This window comes from Anser anser (assembly GCF_964211835.1).
Source record: "Anser anser genome assembly, chromosome: 6".
NCBI lineage: Eukaryota > Metazoa > Chordata > Aves > Anseriformes > Anatidae > Anser > Anser anser.
This window is the reverse complement of record NC_139726.1, coordinates 10,072,436-10,099,178: the sequence shown is the minus strand read 5'-3', so window position 1 is coordinate 10,099,178 and position 26,743 is coordinate 10,072,436. Positions and strand designations below refer to the sequence as shown.

The 26,743-nt window shown below is 40.6% G+C and overlaps 3 protein-coding genes across 21 annotated transcripts in view; 2 read left to right on the top strand and 1 right to left on the bottom strand.

Moving 5' to 3' along the window:
* PARP9 (poly(ADP-ribose) polymerase family member 9) overlaps positions 1–5,758 on the top strand; it is a 13,182-nt gene extending 7,424 nt beyond the window's left edge. For all 15 annotated transcript variants that reach the window (XM_083841205.1, XM_083841212.1, XM_083841207.1 and 12 more), the window contains 4 exons: positions 807–1,181; positions 1,955–2,103; positions 3,458–3,632; positions 4,863–5,758. In XM_083841205.1, coding sequence (XP_083697331.1) covers positions 807–1,181; positions 1,955–2,103; positions 3,458–3,632; positions 4,863–5,152 — 989 coding nt within the window. In that variant the 3' untranslated portion in view covers positions 5,153–5,758. The remainder of the gene's footprint in view (positions 1–806; positions 1,182–1,954; positions 2,104–3,457; positions 3,633–4,862) is intronic.
* On the bottom strand, positions 4,386–15,029 carry FAIM (Fas apoptotic inhibitory molecule). 3 transcript variants are annotated; one of them, XM_083841228.1, is made up of 5 exons: positions 14,895–15,029; positions 9,989–10,124; positions 9,395–9,623; positions 8,608–8,657; positions 4,386–7,716 (listed from the first exon to the last, which is right to left on the bottom strand). In XM_083841228.1, the coding sequence occupies exons 2-5, from the start codon at positions 10,097–10,099 to the stop codon at positions 7,567–7,569; spliced, it is 540 nt and encodes a 179-aa protein (XP_083697354.1). In that variant the 5' UTR covers positions 10,100–10,124; positions 14,895–15,029; the 3' UTR covers positions 4,386–7,566. The 3 variants fall into 3 exon arrangements, with proteins under 3 accessions (XP_083697354.1, XP_083697355.1, XP_083697353.1); XM_083841229.1 differs by lacking the exon at positions 14,895–15,029 and adding an exon at positions 14,774–14,797; XM_083841227.1 differs by lacking the exon at positions 14,895–15,029 and adding an exon at positions 10,756–10,779.
* Positions 15,021–26,743, top strand: CEP70 (centrosomal protein 70). 3 transcript variants are annotated; one of them, XM_083841219.1, is made up of 16 exons: positions 15,021–15,189; positions 15,682–15,781; positions 15,936–16,059; positions 16,384–16,564; positions 16,884–17,053; positions 18,231–18,290; positions 18,962–19,061; positions 19,454–19,542; positions 20,163–20,237; positions 21,357–21,459; positions 22,113–22,283; positions 22,927–23,073; positions 23,607–23,775; positions 25,095–25,209; positions 26,069–26,148; positions 26,536–26,743. In XM_083841219.1, the coding sequence occupies exons 1-16, from the start codon at positions 15,181–15,183 to the stop codon at positions 26,595–26,597; spliced, it is 1,755 nt and encodes a 584-aa protein (XP_083697345.1). In that variant the 5' UTR covers positions 15,021–15,180; the 3' UTR covers positions 26,598–26,743. The 3 variants fall into 3 exon arrangements, 2 of the variants coding, with proteins under 2 accessions (XP_083697345.1, XP_083697346.1); XM_083841220.1 differs by having other exon boundaries at positions 15,021–15,197; XR_014585870.1 differs by lacking the exons at positions 26,069–26,148; positions 26,536–26,743 and having other exon boundaries at positions 23,524–23,775.

The following is a 26,743-nucleotide window of genomic DNA, read 5'->3' as shown; positions in this document are numbered from 1 at the left end:
TTCTTCGTGTTCAGCAAATGTGATAAGTCTCAGCGCCAAGAAGCACGTCCTTTGTGTTATTGCTACTGGGTTCCATCGTAGTTTAACTTTTGGCTGGGACCTTGCTGGCAGGCAGGGGAGTTGATGACTACACATGATGGAGCTTATGGCTGTATTTTCAGTTCAGGGAAGTGAAGTTGTTCCCTTAGGCTTGGGAATAGTTATATATTTTCAGGGTACAAGTCACCCATGTGCCAAGCCTACGCAGAGAAGCCCTAAATAATAACTAAAGTGATTATATCCACTGTAGGAAAAGTTTGAAAAGAGAAAACATGCTGTTACTTGAAATGTAACCGTGTAGGATATGCATGAATAAAATATATAATGACACTGATTTACTTCCTGCTTAGAAAAAATCTAAAATGTATCAGATAACTTTGTTTTCCAGAGCAAAATTTCAGAAGGATATGTTGTCTTTGTTAATTTTGGCATTACTTGTCCGTTTCGCTTACAAGATTTGCCATTTTGACATTGATAGGAACGAAACTAGATGCTCCCTTAGAAAATTTTTAAACAATGAAAAATGACAGCCAGTGCCAAACTTACTGGAAATCATCTAGAGGAAGACACAACAAATCTGCGTGTGCTTTTTTGTTTGTTTTTATTTTTCCTGTAAAAGTTCTGGTATCTGATCTCTTTTTTTGAGTGTATCAGAATAGTAGAATGTTTTTTGCACTGCATGTCTTGGTTTATATATCGGAGTTTGTAACAGTACTTGAAAGTTTGTCACTCTTGCAATGCGCTTACATAAACCATTTGTGTTCCAGGTACAGAGTCAGACAGTCAAAGCATAAAGAAGACTCCCAATAACAAACCGGCTATCGAACTTAAGGGGAGCACACACATTGCACTGAAAGCAGCAGAATTGTGGGTCCAACGCATAGTACGAGCTCAGGAGAGTCGCTGTGCCAGTATTGAGAACAACTTCATCGTTAGCCTTGGTAAAAAGGAGTTTGCAGAACTATCTCGAGAGCAGCATTCTAGCGTGCGCGTATCAGAAAAAGTTAGAGGTGGGAAAGCGAGCCTGGAATTTCATGGCCCCCCTGATGCTGTGATTGATGCAGTGCTTGCAACTGAGAAATTGCTGCTTCGTATGCAAGAGAAGACTACAGCCAAACAAGAGGAGCTACTGCAGTTAATGGGTGCGTAAAGTACATAAATGATTAAGTAAATAAGCACATAAATAGGGTCAAGTATGAAGCAACGTATACCTGGGCATTGCTGAGAGCGGACAGATGTATATTCAGTGCACACATTGACTGAACATCGCTTTAATTACTGATATTACTGTACTGCTGTCGTACGAGCCCTTGAAAGACCATTTGTTAGCTTACTGCCTTCAGTCACTCGCTTGGCAGTGTTCCCAGCAGGGCACGGTTTCTCCAGGGGCTGGCCGTGGCTGCACAGCCAGCTGTCATGCTGGCTTCCTTCAGAACAGCTTAACTTTAAAGCCTGACCACGGGAGACTTACAAAATTCACGCTTAATTAACACGTACTTTTGCTGAGCTCTTTTGCTAGCTACAGCTGTACCACTGGGCTGCATGCTTGACTTTCATTAACAGTCGACAGAATTAGTGGAATTACAAAAAGCTACTGAGTGATCCATTTTTCCTTGTGTTTGTATAGTAATTTAATAGAGATACCACTGTATGAAAATTTGGCTGTAAAGAGATGTAATGGAAAAGATACATTATTTTTGATTTTCTTTTTCTGTTTCTTTTTTCTTAACAGAGAAATAGTATGAATATATATTATATATATATAAATTTCCTTTCGATACTAGCCTCTGACATTGCTTTGGAGACTATATTCTTTGTTCTTAACTAAACTACCAAAATAATGCATCAGATCCTTCTTTTCCTTTGCTTCAGATATTATCATATATAAAAATTTTACTTCCTTATTTGTTTCCAGGCCAACCAAAAGCAGATCAGCTTTCAGAAGGACACCTTCACAAGACAAATGCTACTAAATGCTTCCAGATTTCACAGGTAGAACCACACCTTCAGGAGTTTAAGGACAGACAGAAACAATTTGAAAAGGCTGGGCTTCATGTTCTTAAGGTAAAGAGGGTATTCATGGCAAAATTAAATCTCAGTAATATATTTGAAGTAACTTGTTTAATATATGCTTTAAAAACTTGAACTATTTCAATATATTGCCTTTAAAATTAAGATCAACTTGGCCTAATCCTTAAAATAGATGTAGTTGTACTCCCTATAAAAAGTATTTTGAACATACTGCAAATAATCACTGAAAAAAAGCATGGTTAAGTTTTGTGAAGTCCTTTTAGCTGTTCTGTATGTTCTGTCTCATATTTCATGCTTCAGATGTTCCTCAAAAGGACTGTAGAGAAATATGAGATTGGAATGTTATGTAAGTACAGTATTCCAGGACACCTTAATGCAGTATCTCTGTTTTCTTCTTGTGATCTTGACATCTAAAAAAAGCAATTGAATTTGGCAGAGTTATGATTTAATGAGTAGTTTCCTTAAGTTGGGATCTTGCTTGATTATGACTGCTTTACTTAATGGAAGGAGCATGAGGTCGTGCAACACAGGGAAGTATGTAAATTTGTAAACAGTTGTCTAATGATAACAGCAGGTAACTGGAAAGCAGACTGCCACAAGCCTAACTAACTGCCTTTCAACATGAGGAAAGTATTCAACGTTGAAGTAATAGCAAGTAGCAACCAGGTGAAAGCAAGTTCTTTTTGATCTGCGGAACTAATTAATTTGTCGAGTCTCAACACAAAAGCAGTTAAATGGCTTTAGTAGAGCAGAACTTTGATCGTGCTTCAGCACATGCTTGTCTTTAGCTGAGCTGTCACACGCCTGGCATAAACCAGTTACTGGAGAAGAGGCCGCACAGGCCCCTGTTATTCACCGTTGCCCAAAGTCTGTGAGTAGCCTACTGGTCTGGTCTGCTCTGCCAGTGAGGTCTTCAGGGGTCCCAACCCGCCTGAAGTTCTTTGTGGTGCTCCTTATGCTGCATGCATGCAGCTGTGCTTTCAAGACACAAGCTAATATAAAGGCTGTCTTATCAATGGACCTCTTTTCCCCGAGAGTCCAATTTACATCAGCTGTACAGTTCTGATCAATGAGAGCTGAGGTTCTCCGTGCCTGCCAGGACACTTGCAGTTGTTTACAAGATTAGGCTGTAAGCACCCGCAAAGCTTATTTTCACGTATAGTTGATACTCAGTCTGCTCAGCACAACGTAACTTCAGGAAATCAGTACGGTAAGATACATTCCTGCTGATTTCAGTGAGAGGCATTGGATGACAGCATGGCTGCTACATGGTCAGTGCATATAACTTAAATCTAAAGTTCTTACGTTGAAGAACGTAGCCTGAACAAGAGCTCTTATGCACGTCATGGATACTGCTCTGTTTGCTTACACTAGACTTATGTTACAGATTGAAAAAATCCGTAATCCTCTCCTGTCTGCTGCGTTCCAACAAATGAAAAAAAATATAGAAGAAAAAGGAGGTTCCTCCAACGTATCCCACAAGTTGTATCAACGTGTTCCTGCGGAGTTCTGTACCTTGGTATGCCAGACAGGATTTCATAGAATATATTCTCCACCAACAGGTAATGTAACTTGCTATGGCACCTTTGATCAAAATGAACAGTGACTTACTGTTGAATTTGGATTGAAATCAGAAAGAATGGCTGTTTTACACAAGGAATGCTTCTTACTAGAGTCTTATGAGCTTCTTTTTTTATATATATAGCCAAGATTTTTGTGTTTTCCCTTCCTGATACTGTAGTCAGTAAAGCTCTGGGAGGATAAACTTGGATTCTTGTCTAGCCCAGCCGCTGCTGACAGAATTGTTAATCCACATGTAACACCACGTCCAAGTTTTATTTTGTTGTATCACTCTGTAAAGGTCCAAGTCTATGTTTACTTGCTGCAAACAGGCAGTTATCAGCTTGATGCTTTAGAACATGTTCAAAACTATCACTGAATTGAGGCTGGGAGGTACTGCTGACGGCCTGGTCTGATGCCCTGCCCAAGGCAGGTGCGATCGGAGGAAGCAGGCAGTGACTGAGCAGAGTGCCAGGCAAACTAGAGCAGAGGACACGTAGGAAGAAAGTATGTAAAAACTCTCAAACAGAAAGCTCGTTGTCATGGTTTGTATGAAATGTTCTAATAGATGGTGTTCAGGATGACTTCAGAAATAGAAAGAATAAGCTTTTAGTGCCTCGCCCTGCAACAGATGAAGGGCAGTAGCATGTGATACTTTGCTTGTCAAATGCAGAACTGGGATTTCAGGCAATAAACTAAATAAACCTGTATTTGCCTTTCCTTATCTATGCAACGAAAATAGCACGTATTCACACTTTCGAAATAATAAATATGAAGCTCTCATTTATTTCTCTGCATTTTTCCACAACAACATAGTAGCATTTTTATGCAGTACTCTCCTTATAAATCCCAAAGCTTTTTTGCAGCTTACATTATTAAAATCTTACGTTCTTTGGTGCATATCAGAATCCTACTACATGGTGACATAAGTTTTTTATATAAATACATTATACCTTCATGTTTCTATTACTGGCTTACCAGTTAAATCAGAATAGTCATCACTGGAGTAATAGTAAATCACAATGGCCACCAGCTGTCATTGCTTGCAATTTCAACGGGAATTCAGCGCTAGCCTCAAAAGCCACTTAACGTAAATTTACTTCCAAGAGGCTGACACACTGAGCAAAAACATTAAATGTAATACTGAATAAAAAAAGCAGTCTTTTAGTACTACCACCCCAAAAGAACCAATTGTTAATGACTTTTTTCTTGAAATATTTTTTCTTTTCCAGATCAAAGATACGGAGCTGGCATCTACTTTAAAAGGAACCCAAGAAGCCTCGTTGAGGATGGAGGGGATTGGGAAAAAGACTCTAAAATGTATGTGTTTGAGGCTGATGTGTTAACAGGCTTATATACTGGAGGCAGGCAGTCTTACATTATACCACCAGCAGTGGAGGGACATGCCACTAAGATGTATGACAGCTTAGTAGATGATGAAAGCAATCCTGGCATCTTTGTCATTTGCAACAGTGTTCAGGCCCTCCCACATTACTTGTTGACTTGCTCTCAAGTGAAGTAGAAGCACATGGACCTCCGCAGAAACCAGCAGCATCCTGAGTAAGCATTAGTCAGAATGGTAGCTATGGTGAAGACCCCCTCAGAACAAAGTCTGGTACTTAGACCTCAAGAGGGTGCTGTACCTAGTAATGTGTTGTGATCAAAGAACCTCTCGACAGCTCTGATATATCTATGAGGACAAGTAAGCTGGTACCTTAAGGAGATCAGAACAATGTGTGAGTTCATCTGTGTATGAAAATAGAATGGAAAGTGTCATAAAATAGTTCAACATTTATCTATCTTAGTATTCTTAGCGTGTGGCTACACACAACCTGTCTTTTTTTCCATATACTTTCTTAATCTAAGGTATTGCGTGTAATAGTGAAACCCAAGACATTGAGGTTGATTTGATTCTTAAATCTTCTTTTGACTGAAATGGACAAATGTATCAGGTGAATGTTGTTTTCCACCTAGGGCTGTGCTGTTAAATACACAGTTATGACAAATATGGAGCAATGCTTCAGGGCTTCAGGATTTCTAACAGTAGTTGCTATTACAGTTTTTGTTAAGAAATTCCAATCATTGTAGATTCCTGTATTCAAAATAAAAATTATGAATGATACTATCAGCTAATATGTGTTGTTTTTTTTTCCTTATGGTACAGATTTCTCAGTGGCGTTCAATCTCTTTGCAAGGCTACAATGAAAGTAGAGAACTGGTTCAAGTTACAGTTGAAATTGCTCTTCAATAATCTGCCTTTACCGATATCTTTTAGAGATTACAGCATCAACATCGTAGCTAGAGATGTCCATACTGCTGCTGCAGTGACCTGAAGACAGTAAGTGGTAAAACCTAAGAACTATGAGACTCATTTCAATTTAAAAAGGGATTCTGTCCAGCTCTCAGGTACTCTAAAACCTTCTGCAGTAAAGCCTGAAATTGTCCGATATCAGGAGGGTTTAAAACAAATCCATCATCCAAAAGTAAAAGCTACTAGCAGATTTGTACAATCCAAAGCATTTAAAACCACCCTTTACAGCCGCAATTGAACATTTTAACAGGTCGTAACAGTGGTGCAATACATAAATAAGAGCTCAGCTGTCAGTGTCAGGTCTGCTTTTAGACTGACGAGTTACCCATGGTTAAAAACTGTAATTATCTGGGGAGAAGGGCTTGCACAAAACTATTAAAAAAAACAGTGAGATTATCATACAAAAAGTGTTTCATCTGCCTGTGAAGCACTGTGCTAACAGAGAGCAGTCTGAACCCTAAAACACAAATGTAATCAGTGTTTAGTAACTTTTTTCAAAGGCTTTGTTAATGAATTTCCATCATGTTTATATTGTACCTGGAACTCCCAAGGTAATATTCCCAATGCTAGGAACAGGTCAAAAGCCCCAAACAAAATAAGTTCTAAAAGCCTAGTTCTGAACCCTTAAGGCTGTTGCAAGTGGAGAAATGTTCCTTATGTCTCCGTATTCACACATTACTGCCAGAAAAACAGACAGCTGTAGATTTAAGATTAGACAGCATGGAATAGACTCTTATTCCAGCTTCCTTCAAGAGGTTTCAGTTTTAAAAGAATTTTCTTGGGAGAAAACTTGCTGTTGTTTTTTTTTGTTTGTTCGTTCTGTGGTGGTGTTTTGTTTTTTTTTTTTTGGAGAAGACCAGCACAGAGCTTCTGAACTACTGCAAAAATTTCTAACAAGCATCAGTTTTCAAAAAACCCTAGGGACTTTTCTTTTTTGCATAATATATCATCTTTCCTCCTACTCTGGATAAACAACAGTTGTCATAGCACAATACAACTTGAATACAGTTATGCAAGAACTGGTACCATCCTTTAATAACCTTTTTATTAATTTATGTAACTGTTTTCCTAACAGCATCTGAAAAACACTGGAAGTCAGTTTAATAGGAAAAAGAGTAATTACTGAGAGAACAGCTTATTCCAACACTCAGTATGTGCCTTCTCGCTCCAAATACACGCGTTTAAAGGACTGCATCTTACTGAATGTTAAGCTTGCTTTTTATTATAACAAGGCTTTTTTCCTAATATGTAATTTCTGCATAAGTTCACCTACCCTCTCTGCTCTTCGTGTCGCCTATGTTCTCTAGATAGCTTTTTTTAAAAAAACGGTAATGTAAGAGCTTGTATACAGTTGTGTTCATCTGGTCCTCAAAAAGATTAATTTCATGTACAGAACCTAGAAGCTAAACCCAGCACAAACTAGGTGTGCCAAGTACTACACACAGAACAGTTCAGTTGGAAGGGACCTACAACGATCAGCGAGTCCAACTGCCTGACCACTTCAGGGCTAATCAAAAGGTAAAGCATATTAGTGAGGGCATTATCCAAATGCCTCTTATTCAAATAATTACCACAGTAATCGGAAACTCCTGATCTTAGTCCTACAGCCATCAGTTAAGTAGAGGCTACTCCAAAGCCTCTGGGATTTCTGTGTCATCCACAATAAGAGTATGAATAATTCCTTCCTTTCGTTTTCCACTACTGACAGCCTTAATGTAACAGCTGTGGTCACCAACACTGAAGTGAGTTTCAGTCCCATCTTCTACGAATTCACCCTGGGAGAAAGGAGACAAGAATAAAAACAGACGTGGTATTTCGGTAAGAATAAAAGCTCAGTGCATCAGACTGTTTCCAAGGTCACGACCACTTGTAGCTCCTGTAATTAGAGTAGCCATGGGTAGCTGCCGAAGAACACTGCAGAATCGCAGATGCAGCTTTGTCAGACTGCCAGTTAAAGATTTGTGTAAATGACGATCAAGATTTCACATAAGAAGAAATGTAAAAGTTTGAGTTTGAGAGCCCTGGTGAGAAAGCACATCCTTCAAGGATGGGGAATCCTAGATAGTGAGAACCGTCACAAAATAAAGGCACCAAATGCATGAAGCCTTTTAACGGTTCATCTGCTCTACACATTAATGCTGGTGTGGCAAGAAGATTTTATTTGTTCCAACAAAATTACCTAAGCCCAAAATGTTAGGGACCTTCTCTAGATCAACCAAAATCACCAGCCATAAAAGAATACAGGTGTGCAGCTCTCAGTCACCACTAACAAGAGCAGGTCTGGATGAGGTGGTTCTAGAGTCTGTGTCAAACTTGAGTCCCTCCCACTCCCCTGTAAGTGTTCTCCCTAAAAACCCTGGACAACTGACCCAGAAGATTTGTCTAAAAAGTGTAAAGCATTGTTCATCCTTACATGGATAGACTTTTGGCATCTTAACAGTTAAGTCAGGATATAAAATGCTCTCGGTTATAAAATACAGTGAAGGAAGTTCAGGACAGACAATAGCACACTGTCTATCTCGATGTATGCTCATACTCTCTGTTGCAGTGCCTTGCTCCTCGCTGTGGCTTAGCTAGCACGTTACAGATACGTGCTGTGGCTTATTTTGGTCAGCTTTGGTTATACAGCCATAGCCTAGGAAAAGCCTTTGGGAATGATCACGTACCGCTGTTTCCATTTTTTTACCGTTGCACCACACGTCCATAGTGTCCTTTTCTGTGAAGGAAAGGAGAACAAAAAGTAAAAAGAACAAGATTCTCCCTCCTCCCCCCGCAGACAGGGAGATCTAAGAATTTTTAAAATTTACTGTATGTTACTTTTAATTCCTCAAACAAACTCCTAATTAACCATAGTACCTGAGCTACGACTTTGTTCTAACATTGGAGAGATGGGAGGCTCTGCCATCAATGGGCAAACTACTTTTGCTAAGAATACACATTTTTACCTTTCTCCAGCCCTGTCTGTTAACACTGCATTGCTCTCAATATTGTAAGCGATGTTCTGACATTCTTAAACAGAAAAATTTGAAAACAAAAATGAAGTAATTTGTGCTATTTATTTGAGTACTTGTATTTGAATCTGTATTTGAAAAGTGCTGCAGAAAATAGCATGCCAATTAATTTATCAAAAAATGAAGAGTAACACCGTTATACTTCTTCAGTTAAAGACTCCTTGACTTTGGCATATGGTTTCTGAAAGGAAAGCATTGTTAACTGGTTACCTAGTTAACAACAGTGCTGCAGAACAGAAAACTAACAGCAGGCTCACACAGACCTGACAAGACTGCTATTTTTGACTGTCATTGGCATCTAATTCTAAAGTTCCAGACCACTCAGGATTTTTCTCTCCGATAGTGCTAGCCATTGAACTATGCTTTCTCTTAATTTTCAGTTATTAAGTGCATACAAGTTCATTTGAAGGCAGCAACATAAAGTTATTCGGTATTTACTTACCTAGAACAATTCTATAGTCTGTACCACCCAAGCTCAGTACCCAAGTATTTGTTGTTTTTGACCTGTTCTCCATATATTTCTTGAGGCTTTTTCCATTGATCTCCAACGTATATTCATATGCAAAACCACTGACTGCATCAATGTTAATAGTAGCTTTGGTTTTGGCTACTCCGACAGTAAACGTTTCTTTACCCACTAATTTAAACATCCACTCTTTTCGTATTTCCTCCTGTGGAAAAAAAAAATAAAGACCATGGGTATTAATGGACAAACCTGAAAACATGTTTAAGTATTAACAAAAAATGAACCAGAACTGAGGAAACAGCTCCTCAGTACTTAATATTTTTTAAGAATGTACAAATACGAAGTATTTTCTGAGGACAGAGTGCTTCTGCCCAAGGATGGCAAAGCACTTCATCAATACTCACACCCTAACACTAACTGAAGTGATGTAGTTCATTAAATTAGGCAAAAGTTAGCCAACTGAATATACCTCACTTGTATGTATTAGTATTTTTTGTTTGTTCTGATGACTTTTGAATGGAAGTGCACTTATCTGTATCTCAGCGAATTTTGAGCACAGAGCAATCTCACCTTGCCATCAACATAGACAACACGTTTTCCTGAAGTGGTCCCGTGTTCGAATTCAATCTTATGGATACCATCACTTAAAGCTACTTCCCAAACAGCCACCAGGTCTGTCATTTTCTCCAAGTGGCTGTACCGAGACCTACGGAAACACAACAAAGTATATTAATTGTCACTGGAAGAGTTCAAATACTGATGACTACAGTTCAAAGCTTCACTGCTTCAGGCAAGTCACCTTTTACGGCTGCGAAATGAGACTTGAAAGACAAAGCTTACACAGTTACTTACATTTTCACATTTTACAAAAATATCACAAAAAACAGGTAAATAAACTCACTTTGACAAACTCCATACAAAGACATATATCCATCTAACCTCTAAAACATCTATTTCAGGTGACAGCATAGCTTAAAAAGTTGCACTTAAAACTCAGATGTTCCTGGACAATTACTTCTTGGCAGGTAATAAAACACAGTATTTTATTTGGTCTCTGAGAAACTGTTTTAGCCTTCTAAACTTGAAAAATAGTTGGGATGACCAGTTAAGCTATTATAATAATTTACTCTGTTTTAACAAATTTGTCTGTAATCTCTCGTAAGTATTACCTACATCATTTATAGATGCAACTCTGCACACACAAACACACACGGGGAGGAGATCAGGAAAGATATCCCTCCATTTAAATGATTTCTGAAGTTTAGATAGTCATAAGTGACTGCTGGAACGGTGGATATCTTTCCAGAAGCTGTTCATACTCAGTTCTGATATTTTACCTTACTTCGTCTTCATAGACAGTAATCTCCTCGCGGGATGCCATAGTAACCAAAACGGCTTTTAATCCAACTAGCAGCAAGAAAAAAAGAAAAGCAGAATAGCAGCAGGAAAGCGCTGAGAACTAAATTTTCCTTGCTTCTCCAGGTAAGGTTATAGTTATTTTTTTATAGTGTCATGAACTGTCATGCACTACCAGAAATACATGCGGTAATACACTTTTTCCTTTTGGACTAAAAGGCAGATGTAATTATTAATTTACAAAATCAGTATGTGCGATTAACTCTACCTTTGGTAGCACATCACAGTTTTGTCACTTCTTTGATGGAAAAATGGTTTGCCTGACTTGTGAGCAAATGCTTGGAAGGAAACAGCTTGACCAAAGCAGGAACTAAAGCCAGACCTCCACACCTCAGTCACAAACGGTAACTAGAGGCTACTGCCACCTCAGGGAACTGAGACAGCAGATGAGAACAACTTCCACCTGCTGGTTTTTCTAAATCATCGCTGAAGTTTTCAACAATCATTATTAGCAATTCAACTTGGCAATTCTATCCTAACAGCTACATTAACCACAGATAAATTGCTTGTTTCTTACTTAAGAGGTTTTGTTTGTTTGTTTGTTTTTTTACAATGACTGTGGTTTTACAACACTGCTGGCTTATTTTTAATTTATTGCTTTTACTAACCAAATGAGTTTGTGTTAGAGCTATGCACGTTAAGAAAAGGACTCAACTATGCTGCTAATCACACAAGCTATAACGAAACTCCCATCGGTTGTCAGGGAATCATACTTTCACATTTCACAAGCCTAAGTAAGAATACCGTAAGGGACTTCAAAAGCAAGTTCTTTCGCTCTAACCCAATCTAGTTATTAGTTACCAACAGCTATAATTAAAGTAAGTGACAACTGAATTTTTGATAATTGTACTTTCTAGTGAAAAATGAATTAAGGTTGTAAGCTTTAGGGTCTCTTTTCAGCACAATGGTAAGCATGCACTTAAAATTAAACCTCCTTAAGTGTTGCCGACGGAGGGAAGACACAAACGCTCAATATGAGTGTTAAGTATGCTTCAGCTTTAATGGATAGCTCAATTGTCTTTTATCGTGTACAGGATAATTAGCTCATACATATTGCAAAAGCCAAGCTCCTTATTGGTAAGCGTCATCTACTGCCCTATCTGTTAGTTCCGCATTCTTCTATCCGCTAGTTCCCCTTTCTAATCTAACTATAACTCCCAGGGCAGTATGCCCTCTACTATCATTGTTTCTAATTGCCTGGGATTTCTCACAAGAGTTCCCAGACAAGCCTTGCGTACGTGTCTTTGCTCTTGTTTCTCTAGACCAGCTGGGTGCGGTAATCCGCCATTTCCTTATCTTGCAGCTGCATGATATCAATGTGATTACGCGCAGCGAGCCAGTCCTCAACAATTCCCCCGTTTTTATTTTGAACCAAAAGCTTTCTATAGATTTTTCTATCAATCACCGCACACACTGCAATAAGCAAGGTACAATAAGCAACAGGGTCAAAAATCTCATGCAGAACTACGATTGTAAAGTAGTGTGCCTACTAGAATCTACATCAGTCAACAAGCCACTAAGCGCTAGGAATGTTGCTTCGCAGCGATACTGCTTCTTACTCGCACAGCACAATCACACAATCACACAATCACGCAGAGAGGCCTCTTGCACTTCTCATTCATACCACAAGACAATATCACTTAAAATAATTTGTGTGCAGCTTCAGGAGGTCCTTGTCTGCTCCCGTGGTGAGCGGCTGAGAGTGGAGACCCCTCCGAGGAAAAAATGCTCGGGGTGCACCTAGGGGCGTCCGTTCCACAGTCGATCCCACAGCCGAGCAGAGCGGCTCCTGGCGCAAGGAAGGATGCTATTATAGTTTGTATAATGACAGCAAAGAGATGCATTGCAATAAGGAGCACGTGTGGCATTGACCTTTTTTTTTTTTTTTTTTTTCTTTTTTTTTTTTTTTTTTTTTTTTTTCGAGCAATTACACCTTACACATGCTATTACTGTTGCTAGAAAAACCCTACTAGTTAACTGCTCGAGCCTTTTTATTAGGCAACTAAATACTACTCGCGCCGCTACTATAATTAGGACAATTATTAGCAGTAAGCGTAGCCCTTCTTTTATCAGACCCAATATCCAACCTCCCATGTTCCCAAACCAACTTGCAAATAGTCTATCAAGCCAATTATTCCGGACCACTATCTTCTTGGTGTGGTCTCTCAGCCATTTCAGCTGCTCGTGGATCGACTCGCCATGGTCCGAGAGATTAAAACAGCACATTCCTTCGGGCTCTTCACACCCGTGGCCCTGTGCTAACAGCAGAAAATCAATCGCCGCTCTGTTCTGTAATACAGCGTGTCGCAGGCTGTCCAGGTCCTGGGCCATTTCTGTGAGTACCTGCGTAGTCACATTTGCTTGTTTTACAGCCCAACAAGCTAGTTTCCCAAGACTAGCCATAGCATGAGCCACAGCCACTCCAGGCACGAGTGCCGCCGAAAAGAACCTTTCAGCCGGACCCCAGAGTTCGACCTGGTCGTCGCAGTCACTTCCCAAGGTTTTTAAACTGCGTCTCGTCCGGCGTTGCCATTGTCGAGTAATGTTTCGCAACTCTTGAGTATGTAGATCAGGGGCAAACAAAGTCAAACGTCCCAGCCCCGGTAATTCTTTACGACAATCTATATCTGGCGTCTTACGCTTTTCTAAAAAGCACTTAAGTAAATCAACTGCCGCTTGTTTCTCCATTTTTACTTACGGTGCCGTTGCCCCCGTGCAAAGTTTCTATTCGCGGCGTTCCGGCGGGACCCACTATGGGCTCGTCCCGGGCGCTCTTCCCGAGTCGCCTTCTGCTCGCCCCAATCTTGTGTTCCGCGGATCCAGGTTACGTAGTCAGAACCGGCTTTCCCTTTTTCTCCGTCGACTAAGACCAGCTTACTCGTTTCGGGTCCTCGTCCAGCAAGGGTCCCTGTTCGGGCGCCATTTGTTGCCGACGGAGGGAAGACACAAACGCTCAATATGAGTGTTAAGTATGCTTCAGCTTTAATGGATAGCTCAATTGTCTTTTATCGTGTACAGGATAATTAGCTCATACATATTGCAAAAGCCAAGCTCCTTATTGGTAAGCGTCATCTACTGCCCTATCTGTTAGTTCCGCATTCTTCTATCCGCTAGTTCCCCTTTCTAATCTAACTATAACTCCCAGGGCAGTATGCCCTCTACTATCATTGTTTCTAATTGCCTGGGATTTCTCACAAGAGTTCCCAGACAAGCCTTGCGTACGTGTCTTTGCTCTTGTTTCTCTAGACCAGCTGGGTGCGGTAATCCGCCATTTCCTTATCTTGCAGCTGCATGATATCAATGTGATTACGCGCAGCGAGCCAGTCCTCAACACTTAAGTATCTATTTTAAAACACGCTTAACACTGCTGTAGTACTGTTCATGTTTTTGTCAGTAGTGCTAAACGATTCTGTTCGTAAACTGACAAAAAAATGTTTCAAATATCATTTACTGTCTCGAATGAAATGAAATTGTACTAACTAAAGACTGCATCATTCCACGGCATTTCCTGTTGATCAGGTAAGCAGCCCCAAACGGGATATACTTCTGTATACGCAGGGACTTGGTTTATAAAGCAGGAATAGGGTCTCCATGAGGAATCCACCCAACCCGCTCCTGTGAGGGGCAGCGGGCGATGGTACAGCAGCAGGTATGCGAACCCCAGAGCGCAGGGCTCCCCCACCAGCCACACACATACACACCAAAAATCTCGACCTCAAGCACCTCTAATACCATCCCGAGAGCCTGCCCTCCTTCTGTAACGTGCTGTACAGAAGGAAAAAATAAGAGTTTATTGCTAAATGTCTTTCTTTTTCAATTAAACCCTGACAGCCACGTTTCCACAGCTCCTCCAGCAGCCCGTGGCTGATGGCACCGACTCTTGGCACCCGAATAACGCAGCACGGCAGCGGCCCGGGCCCTGCACCCTTCCTAACCCACCCCCGGCTGCTGCCCGCCCCGTCCACGACGGTGCCTGAGGGAGGGAAAGGCAGACGCGGCCCCGGTCCCGAGCCCGAAGCCGTGCTCGGCCCGTTACGGCACGGCACGGCCCCTATCCTACCTCGGCGGGGCTCCGCTCCCTGCTCCGCCCCGCGCCTCAAAATGGCGGCCGCCCGCCTCCGTGCCCTCCCCTCACGGCCGCCGGGCGGGCGAACGGGCGGGACGTTACCCCCGGCCCCGGCCCCGGCCCCGGCCCCGGCCCCGGCCCCATCCCCATCGCCTCAGGAGCCTTCGGAGCCCGCCCTCTATCTCGGCGCCATCCCTCACAGCTGCCCGACCCCTTCCTTCTCTTCTCTTTCTCTCCGCCGTGGCCCCGGTCCCTGCACGCGGAACGGCCGCTCCTCGCCATGGCTGAGGTACCGGGGTGAGCGCGGGCTGTCCCGGCTGCCGGGCGGTGAAAACCAAAAAAAAAAATTAAAAATAAAACACAAAGCAAAACGGGTGCACGGCTCCCGAGAAGCCGTGCCCGGCCGGGAGGTAGGGAGTGAGGCAGAGCTGGCCCGAGGCGCTGCAGCCAGGGGAGAGCCCGAGCTTAGGGCCTGATCTTGTGTTTTTGTCTTATAACAGTGATTAAAATAACCTGGGTCGTCTGTGCGTAGTTTAGTACTTTTATTTCGTCAGTATTTTTTATGGATCCTGTTGGAAAGCGTTGCAAGTCCACCTGGAGCAACTGTGGCTTTCGTGGCTTGGTGTGACTGTGTGTCCGTTTCTTCTTGTGCTTTTGTTGTGTTGGTTTTGGTTTTTATTTGGGGGCATTGGGTATCTTCCGCTGTATGCACAACTAGAGGAATAGGAGGCCATGAACTTATCTTCAGAATTCAGGTTTTTGCCTCTTCTCCCAACTGTAGCAGGAGAAAGCCGAGTGGGAAAACTTAAACAAGCTATTAATGCGGCATGGGTTGAGACCAGTGAGTCTTGCTGCCCCCCAAAACAGCAGAAACATATCAGGTAAGGAAATGCCAGTTTTACAAGTTCTTATATACTAAGCTAGAATTCATAAGGTATTTCTAAAGTCATCACTTCCAGATGGTAGCGGTGATACAGTCTTCTTCAATTATTAAAAGCCTTTTGCTAAGACTTTGCTTATTCTGTATTTTTCCAGATATGATTGTCATAGATACTCAGTCTTCTCTGGGAATAAGGCTTGCATTAACAACGTTGGTGGAAGACACCGACCGACACCAGAGGATGATGCAAGGCCTCATGGAGGCTAATCGTAATCTTAGGTGAGATGTGGCGGAAGGAATTTACTCGCTAATACGGAGCAAAAGCGCTGCCAGTGCCCATGCTCTGCCAGGTGGAGCTCGTCACACCCGAGGCCTGAGACCTTTTCCCTGAGATTTTTGTCCAGCACGCAGCAATGTTGGCCTAGATCTGCTTGAGTTTTTTGTGTTACTTAATCTGCTGCTTTGTCCCACAGCAGCATATTTACTGTATCTGTTGCCGTAGGCTATTACTGGGCGTCATCAGATAACGTTTGTCGGTCCTGTGCATCCTTCACTGTATTTAGTGAAATGAGTTTAATTTACATCAAGGATTTATCTTTTTAGAGATGAGATACGACAGGAACGAGGTCGGGCATCTCGACAAGAACAACGGGCTAATGAGTTGGAAAACGTGGTGAAAAACATTAAATCAAAAATTTGTCAGCTGGAAGATGAGACGATAGCTAAAGTTTGCCAGCAACAGAATCAATTCAAAGAACTTCAAAAAGATCAGCAGGTCTCACAGGTAATTCACATAGTGCTGTCTGAGGACTCAAACTTTTGACTTCTTTTGAAAACACTAGAAATATTTACATAGGTCAAGATAAACATGAGTCTTGTGTCAGAGTTAGTACATTGTTTATTGGTAAGATTTTACATTTCATGAAGCATTTTCTTATAATAAATTGGAAAAAAAATATGAACCCTTTTTCCACTGCCTCTTCAGTATGTCTAAAAAGCAAGTACTAAGCTTCCTAGGACCAAGTGCTACTTGGGCTAGTAGAGCACCATTTCCAGTGTGCAAATTAGAATAATTTCAGAATGCTCCTCTAATCTCTTCACAGTCAAAATATCAACAGCAACAAGAAAAGCTGCAAGAACAGGAAGAAATTATTGCCCGTTTGCAGAAGGAGCTATGCAAAGCTGGGATGGAGGAGCAGCAGCGTGTTGCCACTCAAACCAAAATGTTTTGCCGGTTTTGCAAAAGAGCTCCCAAGTCGCTTCTAGATCAGCAGTAAGAAATTTTCTTGTATTGGCAAATGATCTGTAGCATTAAATGAAGAAACATATTTTAGAATAACTGTTCTTGATACTTATATGAAGAAAGTTGGATACTTTAGGGGTGCAAGCTGAAATACGAAGCCTTATAAAGGTACATTAATGCAATAATTTGTTGTTGCATGATAAATGTGAGCTGGATAAATCCATGGCAAAAAGTAAAAATTCTCAGCCACTGCATACGCTAGGTGTCAGCAAAGAGAGAAGAATGATTCACTCTGGAAATTCAGCATCTGCTAGGGTGATTTCATTCTGGGATTTAACGTCTTAAAATGTAAATTTAAGAAACAGTCTGGGAAAGCAGTCTTTGTAACTGCTAACTGCAGGCATGCTGTAAGGATTCCCAGGTACTTTTGTGCAAGTTCTGAAAATATTCTAAGCATATGTCTCATTGAATAGAATTTCTATATCTCTACTATAATCAGAGATTAGATAGTTTTTAGGCCTAATTTTTCTGTCACTTAGTTGTGCTGGTGTGGCTGGGTCATCCGGGTCTGGCTAGTAACGTTAACCTAGGAAGAATTTCAAAGGGATTGTGTGTGCGCCTCTGACTTTTTCTTGCTGTGCCCTCACTAAATCAGAAAAAGGCTCACTGAATTTGGTTCCCTCTCACCTGTATCTTCAAAACAGAAAAACACAGAGTGGCTCAAGAGGAATGGCTCAGCTGTCCAGTTTTCTGTGGCTTTATTTTCTTGCAACCACTCCTTAGAAAGTGAAGCCCTAGAAAACACTTGTAGTTTCTTTGGAGATGGTTTCTTGGGTTATGTGGGACCCCATGTTCTGGTCACTGCAGCCCTAGATCTGAGGAGTGTGCCATGCTGTTAAGCATGCTGGGTACATATAGGCACAAGGTGAGGAAGCTGTCAGAAGGATTTAGCTTTTGTCTTGTCTTGAGAAATTTTAATACTTTGAATCTAATATAGGGTTAATGTCTCTACGTTTCTTTTTTTTGGAAAACTGACTCTTTGATATGAGGGAGAACCTACTGTTTGATGCAGTCACTTCTGAAACACAGTGCAGTTGTGCAAGCTGTCCTCTTCCTATGGGTTGGTTACACTATCTTTAAGACACGATTTATTTTTCTTTTTTAGAAGATCTGAAAACCATGATAACGTTTTTTCCTTTTTTTCCAGGTTTCTTTGTCTAATTGATTACTATGAATCTCAAATTAATCAAATGAAAAAGGAGCTAAGGTAGGTCTCCTGTAATGCCTTGTGGTCCAACTGCTCAAAGTTTTCTTTCTGCTTACTGCTCTTAAAAGTTGTAAATGTTCTATGTTCCAGATGTTGCTAGCATGTAAGAAACAGCAAGGGACTCTAATGGTCTTGGAAGTTTGGATTCATCCTGGGAATAACTGTCAGTTAGTCTAAGCAGCTGCTAGGTCAGGAGGCCAGTGCAGCTAGGAACGTGGTGTATTTAGCCAATTGAGCTGTAAGCCTTTGGTTGGGTTTCCTCTTCCCTTCTTGCACTGGTTTACGGGAAGAACTACTGCATTAGCTGTGCTCCCTCAACTGGAAGAAAAAAAAAAGGTTCCAGCTTCTTAGCTCCATCATGGTGCCTACATGATACAGAGCAACCAGCAGATACCTGAGAGACATTCCTGTAATTTGAGATTATCATCTTGAAAGCTGAAATGGGATTTGCTTGTACTGGAATTTCTCTCGAGGAGTAAGTGTACTCAATTAGTAGATGAAACAGCTTCACAGAGTAAGAGAGGAGAGCAGTGGCTCTTAGGGCAAAATTTCTATTCTGATTATTTTTCAATTTATGGAAACATTATCATATGTAACTGCTAACTAAACCAACTTAGAGTGTTGAGGTAATTGAATTGCAATAAACTGAGAGAGTTTATTCTTCCTAATAGGCAATATAAAAAAGATGAAGATCATGTACAGAGAGAAGTAAAAAGCAAAGAAGAGTTTTTAAATCTGGATGCTACTCCTAATTATAGAGCACTGCTGACGGTATGGAACTGCTAAGACTAAGTCCATGCAGATCTCTAAATGGTAACCCCTGAAGATCTACACAGAAATAGATGTCTTTGATTTCTATCTGCTTGTTCTTGTCTTCGTGGTTTGTAAACTCTCTGGGCAGGGTTCACTGTCTTAATCTGTTTATGCAAAGATTCAGTGCTATATTGTGAGTCTTTGCTGAGCACTGCAAAGACCTCTTTAATCACAGGTTCTCCACCTGTGGTCTCCTCCAGCAGGCTCTTGATCTTAGTTGGCTATTTCCTCATCCATGCTGCCTTGCTATGTAAGGCAAATGGGAACCTCTCTTAACACATACATACGTTAAAGTGCTCGAGCTTGTTATTATGGAATGAGTGAAATAAATAATGCAGTCTATGTTGCAGTCTTTCCAGAATCAGCTCGTTGAAACAAAAGCCAGGAATGAACAGCTTTTGCTTGAAAACATAAATCTCAAGAAAGATTTGGAAACAAGGTGAGAAAGGATAAATACCATCCTTTGTAAAGGCACTTCAGTAGACTTTGCTTTACAAAGACAGGAATTGAAAGCACCAGCAATTGTAAAAGCATAGCATAGTGTGAAATCTGACTTTAAAAGCAATTTGTAAAAGAATTCATATTCTGATAGGGCGACAACAATCAACTTGCCCTCCCTATGCTGTTAATAATAACAGCTATTATTGTGCAGTGCATTGTGTTGGACAGTTGCGTTGATATTTGCACTTTATTTAGCAAAAGCAGTAAAAATGTGCGTGAGTACAGCCTGGGTTCGTGAGCTGGCTGACCCAGAACGCTCACAAAAACGTAGTCTTTCCACTAATAGCATTACTGCTAAGCCTGATTTCCACTTTAAAACCTGCTGGTCAACGTAGAGACGCAGACCGCCTTAGTAAGAAAGCCTGAGCCAGCAGAAGTGGTTTTTGGTGGTGCACTCTACCTGCATTACAGTTACTGCCACACAGAAATGTTGTAGAGTTTCCTTTCCAGAATGATACGGCACTGGCAGAGCTTTCGTACTTTTTCGCTTGGCTGAGTTTTATGGATGCCTTCAGCTGCAAGATATATAAATAATATGGACCTTTTTCTTTTCAACAGACCTACTGCACAGGAATTAAAACTTTACAAGCACCGAGTGAAGAAACTAGAGAAAATTTTAAAGAAAACTATCCAGTAAGCGTTTTTCTTCAGCAACTTCCATGAATCCTCTGAATTTCTACAGGCAAAGATACTCTGCAATCTGTAACGTAGAAGACAGCTTGTAAAGCGTGTACCTTATCACCGTTCCCTACAGCCAGGTTTATGGGCAGCAAACGCTTGTGCATCTCTGGAGACACCCTGTGGATTCAGGAGGTGATGGCGTGGTGCCCAAGTAGGGGCACAGCAGTGTGTCCTTGTAATTTCGTTTTGTCGTTTGGGATTTGAGCGCTCCCATAGGCAATATGGGCAGGACCAAACGGTGGTGTTTGCTGCTTCTGTGAGCTCCAAAGCAAGTTACTGGTTGTGCTGTGGACTGTGAATGAGAGGGTATTATGAGAGTTGTCAAACCGTTGCAGCTACGTGAGGTTATGTCCATATTGCCCTTAGAAATTTACGTAGATTTTTTTTCTCTTTTTCTTGAATGTTGCTAAGAAAACACACTAAAGGTTTTAGACATCTAGTGTTGACAAAGTGTCTTGATCTGGAATTTCACTTAATCATTTGTGCACGTGTATACTGAATGCTACATATTTTGTAGCACAGTACATAATCTGAAAAAGACATTACTTTAAAAATGTTTGGTTCTTCGTTTTACATTGTGTATGTTTAAATGATCCTTTCTCTCATGCATTGGGTATGATTTAGACAGCAGTTTTAGGCTGAAAGTCACCTTAGAATTGACAAGAAGGGTAGTGAGTTATATATAGTAAGGCAAGAAAGATGTTCATGCAGCAGTAGATAACTGGACATACAATTTGACTATTTTGAGTAAAATTCTGGGTTTCAGCTCTAAAGCCACTGTCGAACTTCTAGTAACAACTGCACATCTAGTATTATCCCCTCTACGTTAGCATGCGGTCTGGTATAACGTCAGCCTGCAGACTTGAGATAAATTTCTGATATTTACATTAGCTATTATATTCTTAAGCTAGTTCAGTTTGATGGAATGGTATTGGCAGGCATTATAAAATGGAGACTTCACTTTTTAGGTGTAAGTATATGTGCTACATTCCTGGTTCTTTAATCCAGGTGAATGTTGTTATCTCCTGCTAAGGCTACGTGTGTAACCTGCTGTATGCATTTGGCGTGTAGGTCTTCAGGGAGTGGTATCAGGGAAGGAACAGAAGAAAAGAAAGAACCTGAGAGTATTGCAGGAGCAGAGCAGCTGCAGGCAGTTAGCCAGCAGTACTTACAGGTATGCAAATTTCATCTGTACTGTGTGTATCTAGCACTTTCATAATGAAATATAATAAATTAGTTTTGTTTAACTATGTAAACTGAAGCTTGCTATTTCCAATGAAAGAGTTTACGTAAAGCCCTGTACATAACGTGTAATGTTCTGCATGTGGTGGTTAATGTGGGCTTAGTGTCAACTACCTGAGAATACAGCAAAAAAGCAGAGACTAGCTTGGTAAACACCAAATCAGTGATTTAGTCCAAAGTCTTTTTAGGAAAGGGTATCTGATCAAGCTCATGTGTAAATCACATCCTTATGTTATGGTTCTAAAAATGCCTGAGGAGATGGTAGCTTTTATTTCTCCTTGAATAAAGAAGGAGCCAATACAGTCAAACTTAGCAAAATGTAAACTGGAAGTAACAATGTTGTAAGGAGATAAACATCAAATATCTCTCAATGGGAAATCTTATTTGCATTACTTTCATCTATCTTCTAGCTAGCACATTTTAAAACCTTTGACTCTATTGTATATTGAATGCATCTATAAAATTCATCGATAGTAACTTTTTGGAGATGTTTATGATTTAATGTTTAGATGATCATGATTCTAATGGTGAGAGATTTTGTTATAAAATGTTGTATTTGAGCAATAACTTTTTTTTGTATTGAAGGTGTTGTCCAATATTGATTCTATTATAAGAAGTCCAAGAGCTCCTCCGTTAATATATAGGCGCAGTAAAGGGCCAGTGCAAAATTATGTCAAAGAGAACGGACAGGAATGTGGATTTGAGCACCTTCCGCTCACTATAGAAATGTGGGCAGATCAGCTAATGGCCCTAAAGGTAAGGCACTATCACGCTTGGCTTTATATGCTGCTTTTAATCTGCTGATGACCCCCTCAGTGCTTCCCTATACATAGGTCTTTTGTGTGTGTGCGTAGCCTTTGTTGTTGTCTGACTTGGTATTAAATGGACAGCAGAAAGTTTTAAAAATACACACTACTGTAAAACATAGTAAAGTGAAAAACGTGCAGGCCAGATGTATTCTGCTGTGTATGTCACGTAAATGTTTTTGTTCACTGGCTGAGTCCCTAGGACCACATGTAGGCTTTAGAGTTTCTTTATTTGGCACATAAATGATGACGCATCCTCTCTCTCTCTCCCTTTTGCCTTACCAGAACAGTAACTTTTTGATTTAAATACAATTGAAGTAATCTTGTTTAAAACCAAGCTTTCTGTGACCAACGCTTCGTATTTCATTGAAGCAGTAATATATGAAGTATTTTCACTTTCAGAATATCAGTGTTTGTTTTAATTCAAAGAATGTAAACAAGGAACTCTGCTTAAATTCCATGAAAACTAAGACCTTGCTGTTTCTAAAACTGAAATACTTCTGTGTATGAGAAACAGAGGATCAGCCCCTTCCTGTAGTAAAAGCAACCCTAGGCAGTTACTATAATAAGCTGTCCTTCCTCCCTTTTAAAAGGATTTACACAGGTCGTTGAGAAAACTGACTCTGGAACTGGTGCCCTGGCACACCACAGATCCACAGGAAAACAGAGAATCCATACGAGTTCAAGACCTTCAGTTCATAGTAGATACAGTTTTGGAAGAAATAGAAAACAAGGAAAAGGTAATTCTTACCAGAGTCCTATAAACAAAAATTACGTACTTAAATGCATTCTTCGCATGTTGATTAGACCTGTGCATCTCAAAGCCCTGTGGAGTTTAAGAAATAGCTGCATGCAGATGTTCAATAGTCAGAGACTATTTTAACGTAATGGATAAATTCACCCTGGGGAAGACTGCTTTAATCAAAGTCATATGGCCAATGAATTTGCATTGCCCTGTAGTCTTCGGTGTTATCCTGTTATGTCTGTTTCTCTCAGTCAGCATTGAGAATACATAAACAGACATAATAAGCAACAGAAAACTTTCCAAAGTGTTTTTTTTTTTTTAAAGGAATATTTTTGGTTTGCCGGATATGTGTCTGAAAACCCTCTTCAATATAACTCTTCAGATTTAAGAGTATTTGAAATGCCTTGGCTTAATAAGGGAAGTTAACACCTGCTTTTCTTCACAGACTACTTCTAAGAATGTTTGTTGGTTTAGAAGAATCCTTGCTAAGCAACAGCACCGACAACTTACTCTTTCTGCTTACTACAGAACAGCCAGACGCCATCCTTACCAGCACTGCATGCAATAATCTCTCACTTCCAGAAGTTGTTTGATGTGAATTCTCTGAATGGCATTTATCCACGAATGAATGAGGTTTACACAAAACTGGGGGAACTGACCAATGCTATGAGAAATCTCCACGAGCTCCTGGAACTAGGTAAAGGCTTACCGCCTGGCTTTTGTTCAGGCTATTTCCGAAGGGAAAAAGAAGATACGTGAAAGGCCAGCTCTGTACAGAGGGATATGTTGAGCTGCTGAGTAATGAGAAAACTAGGCATATTCTTCACTGAAACATAAAAACAGCCTGTCAGTTAATTGGGAGTTGGCAAAAACTTGTAAGCCTTTAGGAGCTACTGAGAAATACCAGAGAGGCAGGAGAAGGGAGTAACATGAAACTGAAATGTCTTTTTTTTTCCCCATAGTTCTGTTTCATGTGCACTCACTTAATAATTCTCCTTGATTATCTTCCACTCTCTGCTTGAATAATAAGTTAAGAATGGTGTTGTTTTTTTTAATTATTTTGGAACAGCTGTTATCTATATAACCTTTGCTATATATTTCTCCTCAGTAACTCATTCAAGGGTAAGTATGTCCAGTTCTCAGGAACTTACCTCTAATGCTCCTAAAGTTTTTTTGTTTGTTTGTTTGTTTTTGTTTTTTAAAAAAAACACTTGTGTTGTTGAATGTTAGGAACTAAGTGCCAGTACTCAGAAGCCTGCAGTAGTTACCTCCAGGTGCCCATTCTCTTCTGGTTTTGTACTTCTGTAGAGCAGCAGCTGTTAATTTTCCCTGAGCTCATGGGTTTAAAGGCTTGGCTGTGCTGCAGGGTGTACAGCCAGAGGGCAAGGCTCCTGGACTAAGGTCTTCAGAGCTTCAGTCAAAGAGAGCAGCAGGCTTCCTGCCTGCCACCAGCACAGGAGCTGAGGAGGCTTCTCGTCTCCCTAAAAGTCACAAAGCAATGCAGCTCAGCAGATACCTTGTCCACAAATAGTTCTGAAACTGAGTGAGAGAAGGACAAGGAGCCTGTTACCTGTCATCAGAGTAGTCAAGGCAGGTAAAAACAATACCCAAACAAGTTCTGGCTATTCACAAAGTGTGAACGAGCAGGTTCCTGGTTGGCCTAGCCCCCTATAGTGTACTTCTGTCGTGTTACAGGAGCCCAATGAATAACTTCTCTCTATATAATTTCACTTGGCTGCTTTCCACTGATAGTGTAGGGAAGACTTTAGGACTACTGCAATTGTGGGAACGTACAGCTCTGACAAGTGTTTAGCTACTAAAGGATTAATGAGAGATTCCCTCATCCCAGTAACATTAGTTTATTTCTGAACATAGGCACTTTGCTTTCTGTGAATGATGAAACTCGTACACCAAGATGCGTGAAAGCTGAATAAAATCTGGGTACTTTTAAGAGCTGAATTATGGCTTATTTTCCTGTTTTTACTGTTACCAGAAACGTGAATATTTGTTTTCCAGATAGTTCAGTTCCACCCACTGTGGTAGTGGATACTGTTGGGAAACTGTGTGACATCATTAACGAGAATGTGACTGAGCAGGTACAGCAGCTTCTGGGGACCCAAGACATTCACAGGTATTTAGGGCTGTTCCATCTGTGACAATTCTTCAAACGTCAAACTTGCTAATTGAGAGACCTGTCTAAGTGTGATACTGAAAGTGACTTTACTTTAATCACTTGCCTCAAAATCAGTGAGCTGTGACGGTTAAGGACTCAATTACTACTATCCTACATGGAACTGTGTTTCATGAGGAGACACAGCAACTACTGCATGTTGGTGGGGAGCTGAAAGTGTTGCAAGGCTTCAGGTGTAATGCTGACATGTATTGATTGCTGAGAGAATGTATGCCTCAAACTTCCTACCAGTATTTTGGGAACTGGACAAATCTTATTCGCATCTCCAGCAGCTGAGAACATAGATGTGGAAGCAAATTGTGAGAGCTTGCATTGAGCACGTGCTATAGAAATGTTCAAAAAGATTAATTGCAGCAGTAAATTTGACACAGTTAATAATGTGACAGTACTAACTCCCTCAGCCTCTCTATGCTTCTCACAATTCGAACTAGAGGTGAGCTGCTTGTAAAATATTCCTTGCCTCCACCTCTGAAGCAGTTACATCAGCCACCCCCAAGCAGTATATTTAGCATACATGGGCTACTGTTCCCATCCAAAAATTACATGGCGCTATGTCAGGAGGAAAGGAAGGATGTATACAGGGCAGAAATAGTGAAATTAGAGAGAATCTTTTGACAATTAACAGTTGCTGGCTGCAGGTTTCAGAACTTGAGAATGCGTTTTTGGTGTAGATGCATTTATATCCTACTAAGTAGCAGTTTTGTCAGAAAGCAATGACACAGTATGGCAAAGCAGCCAACAAAGTGAGCTTAACATGGTCTTACATCTTCGATCTGATATTCTTATTCACACATTTCAGTATAATCAATAAGCTAGAAGAACACGAGTGCTTCTTTCCACCATTTCAAGCTCTCATTCAAGATTTGCTCCGTCTTCTAGGTGAGTAATATTTGCAACAGCTGTAATTATTTTCATGCCAAAGCTTCCTCCTAAGACTTTAAATAGCTAACACCTATTTTGTTTACTCCCGGTGTGCAGCAAAACACAAAGTATGACAAAAGGTGCTAACTTTTGCCTCACTCTCACTCTTTCCTGAGAAAGTGACCGACATAGGTTTGTTTTCATTGAAAATGGGGCTGATTTACATTCAATTGCATTACTCATAAACTAATTTTTATCTAAAAACATTAAAAGGGTTGAGGAGTTTATTCTCTGCAGTACTTTTTGCTCACTAGCTTTATTTCTAACATTTAAGCTAGAGTTTTGGCTGTACTTGAAGGTGTTCTATGTACATGTCTTACCATTTTGCTTTTCCTTCTGTTCCAGAGATCAGTAACCTGGATGATATTTTACCTACTGTACAAAACTTGAAATTGGCAGCTAGTTAAGAGTTAGTCTGGTCTATTCTAGGAAGACTTATGTAACCCGTGAAGCGGCCTGTTGATGAATACCCTTACAGCTACCTCTAATCTCTGTTATCCTAATGAAGTTTCACACTTTTTGACATAAATAAAAACTTGGCTTTGCCACTGCA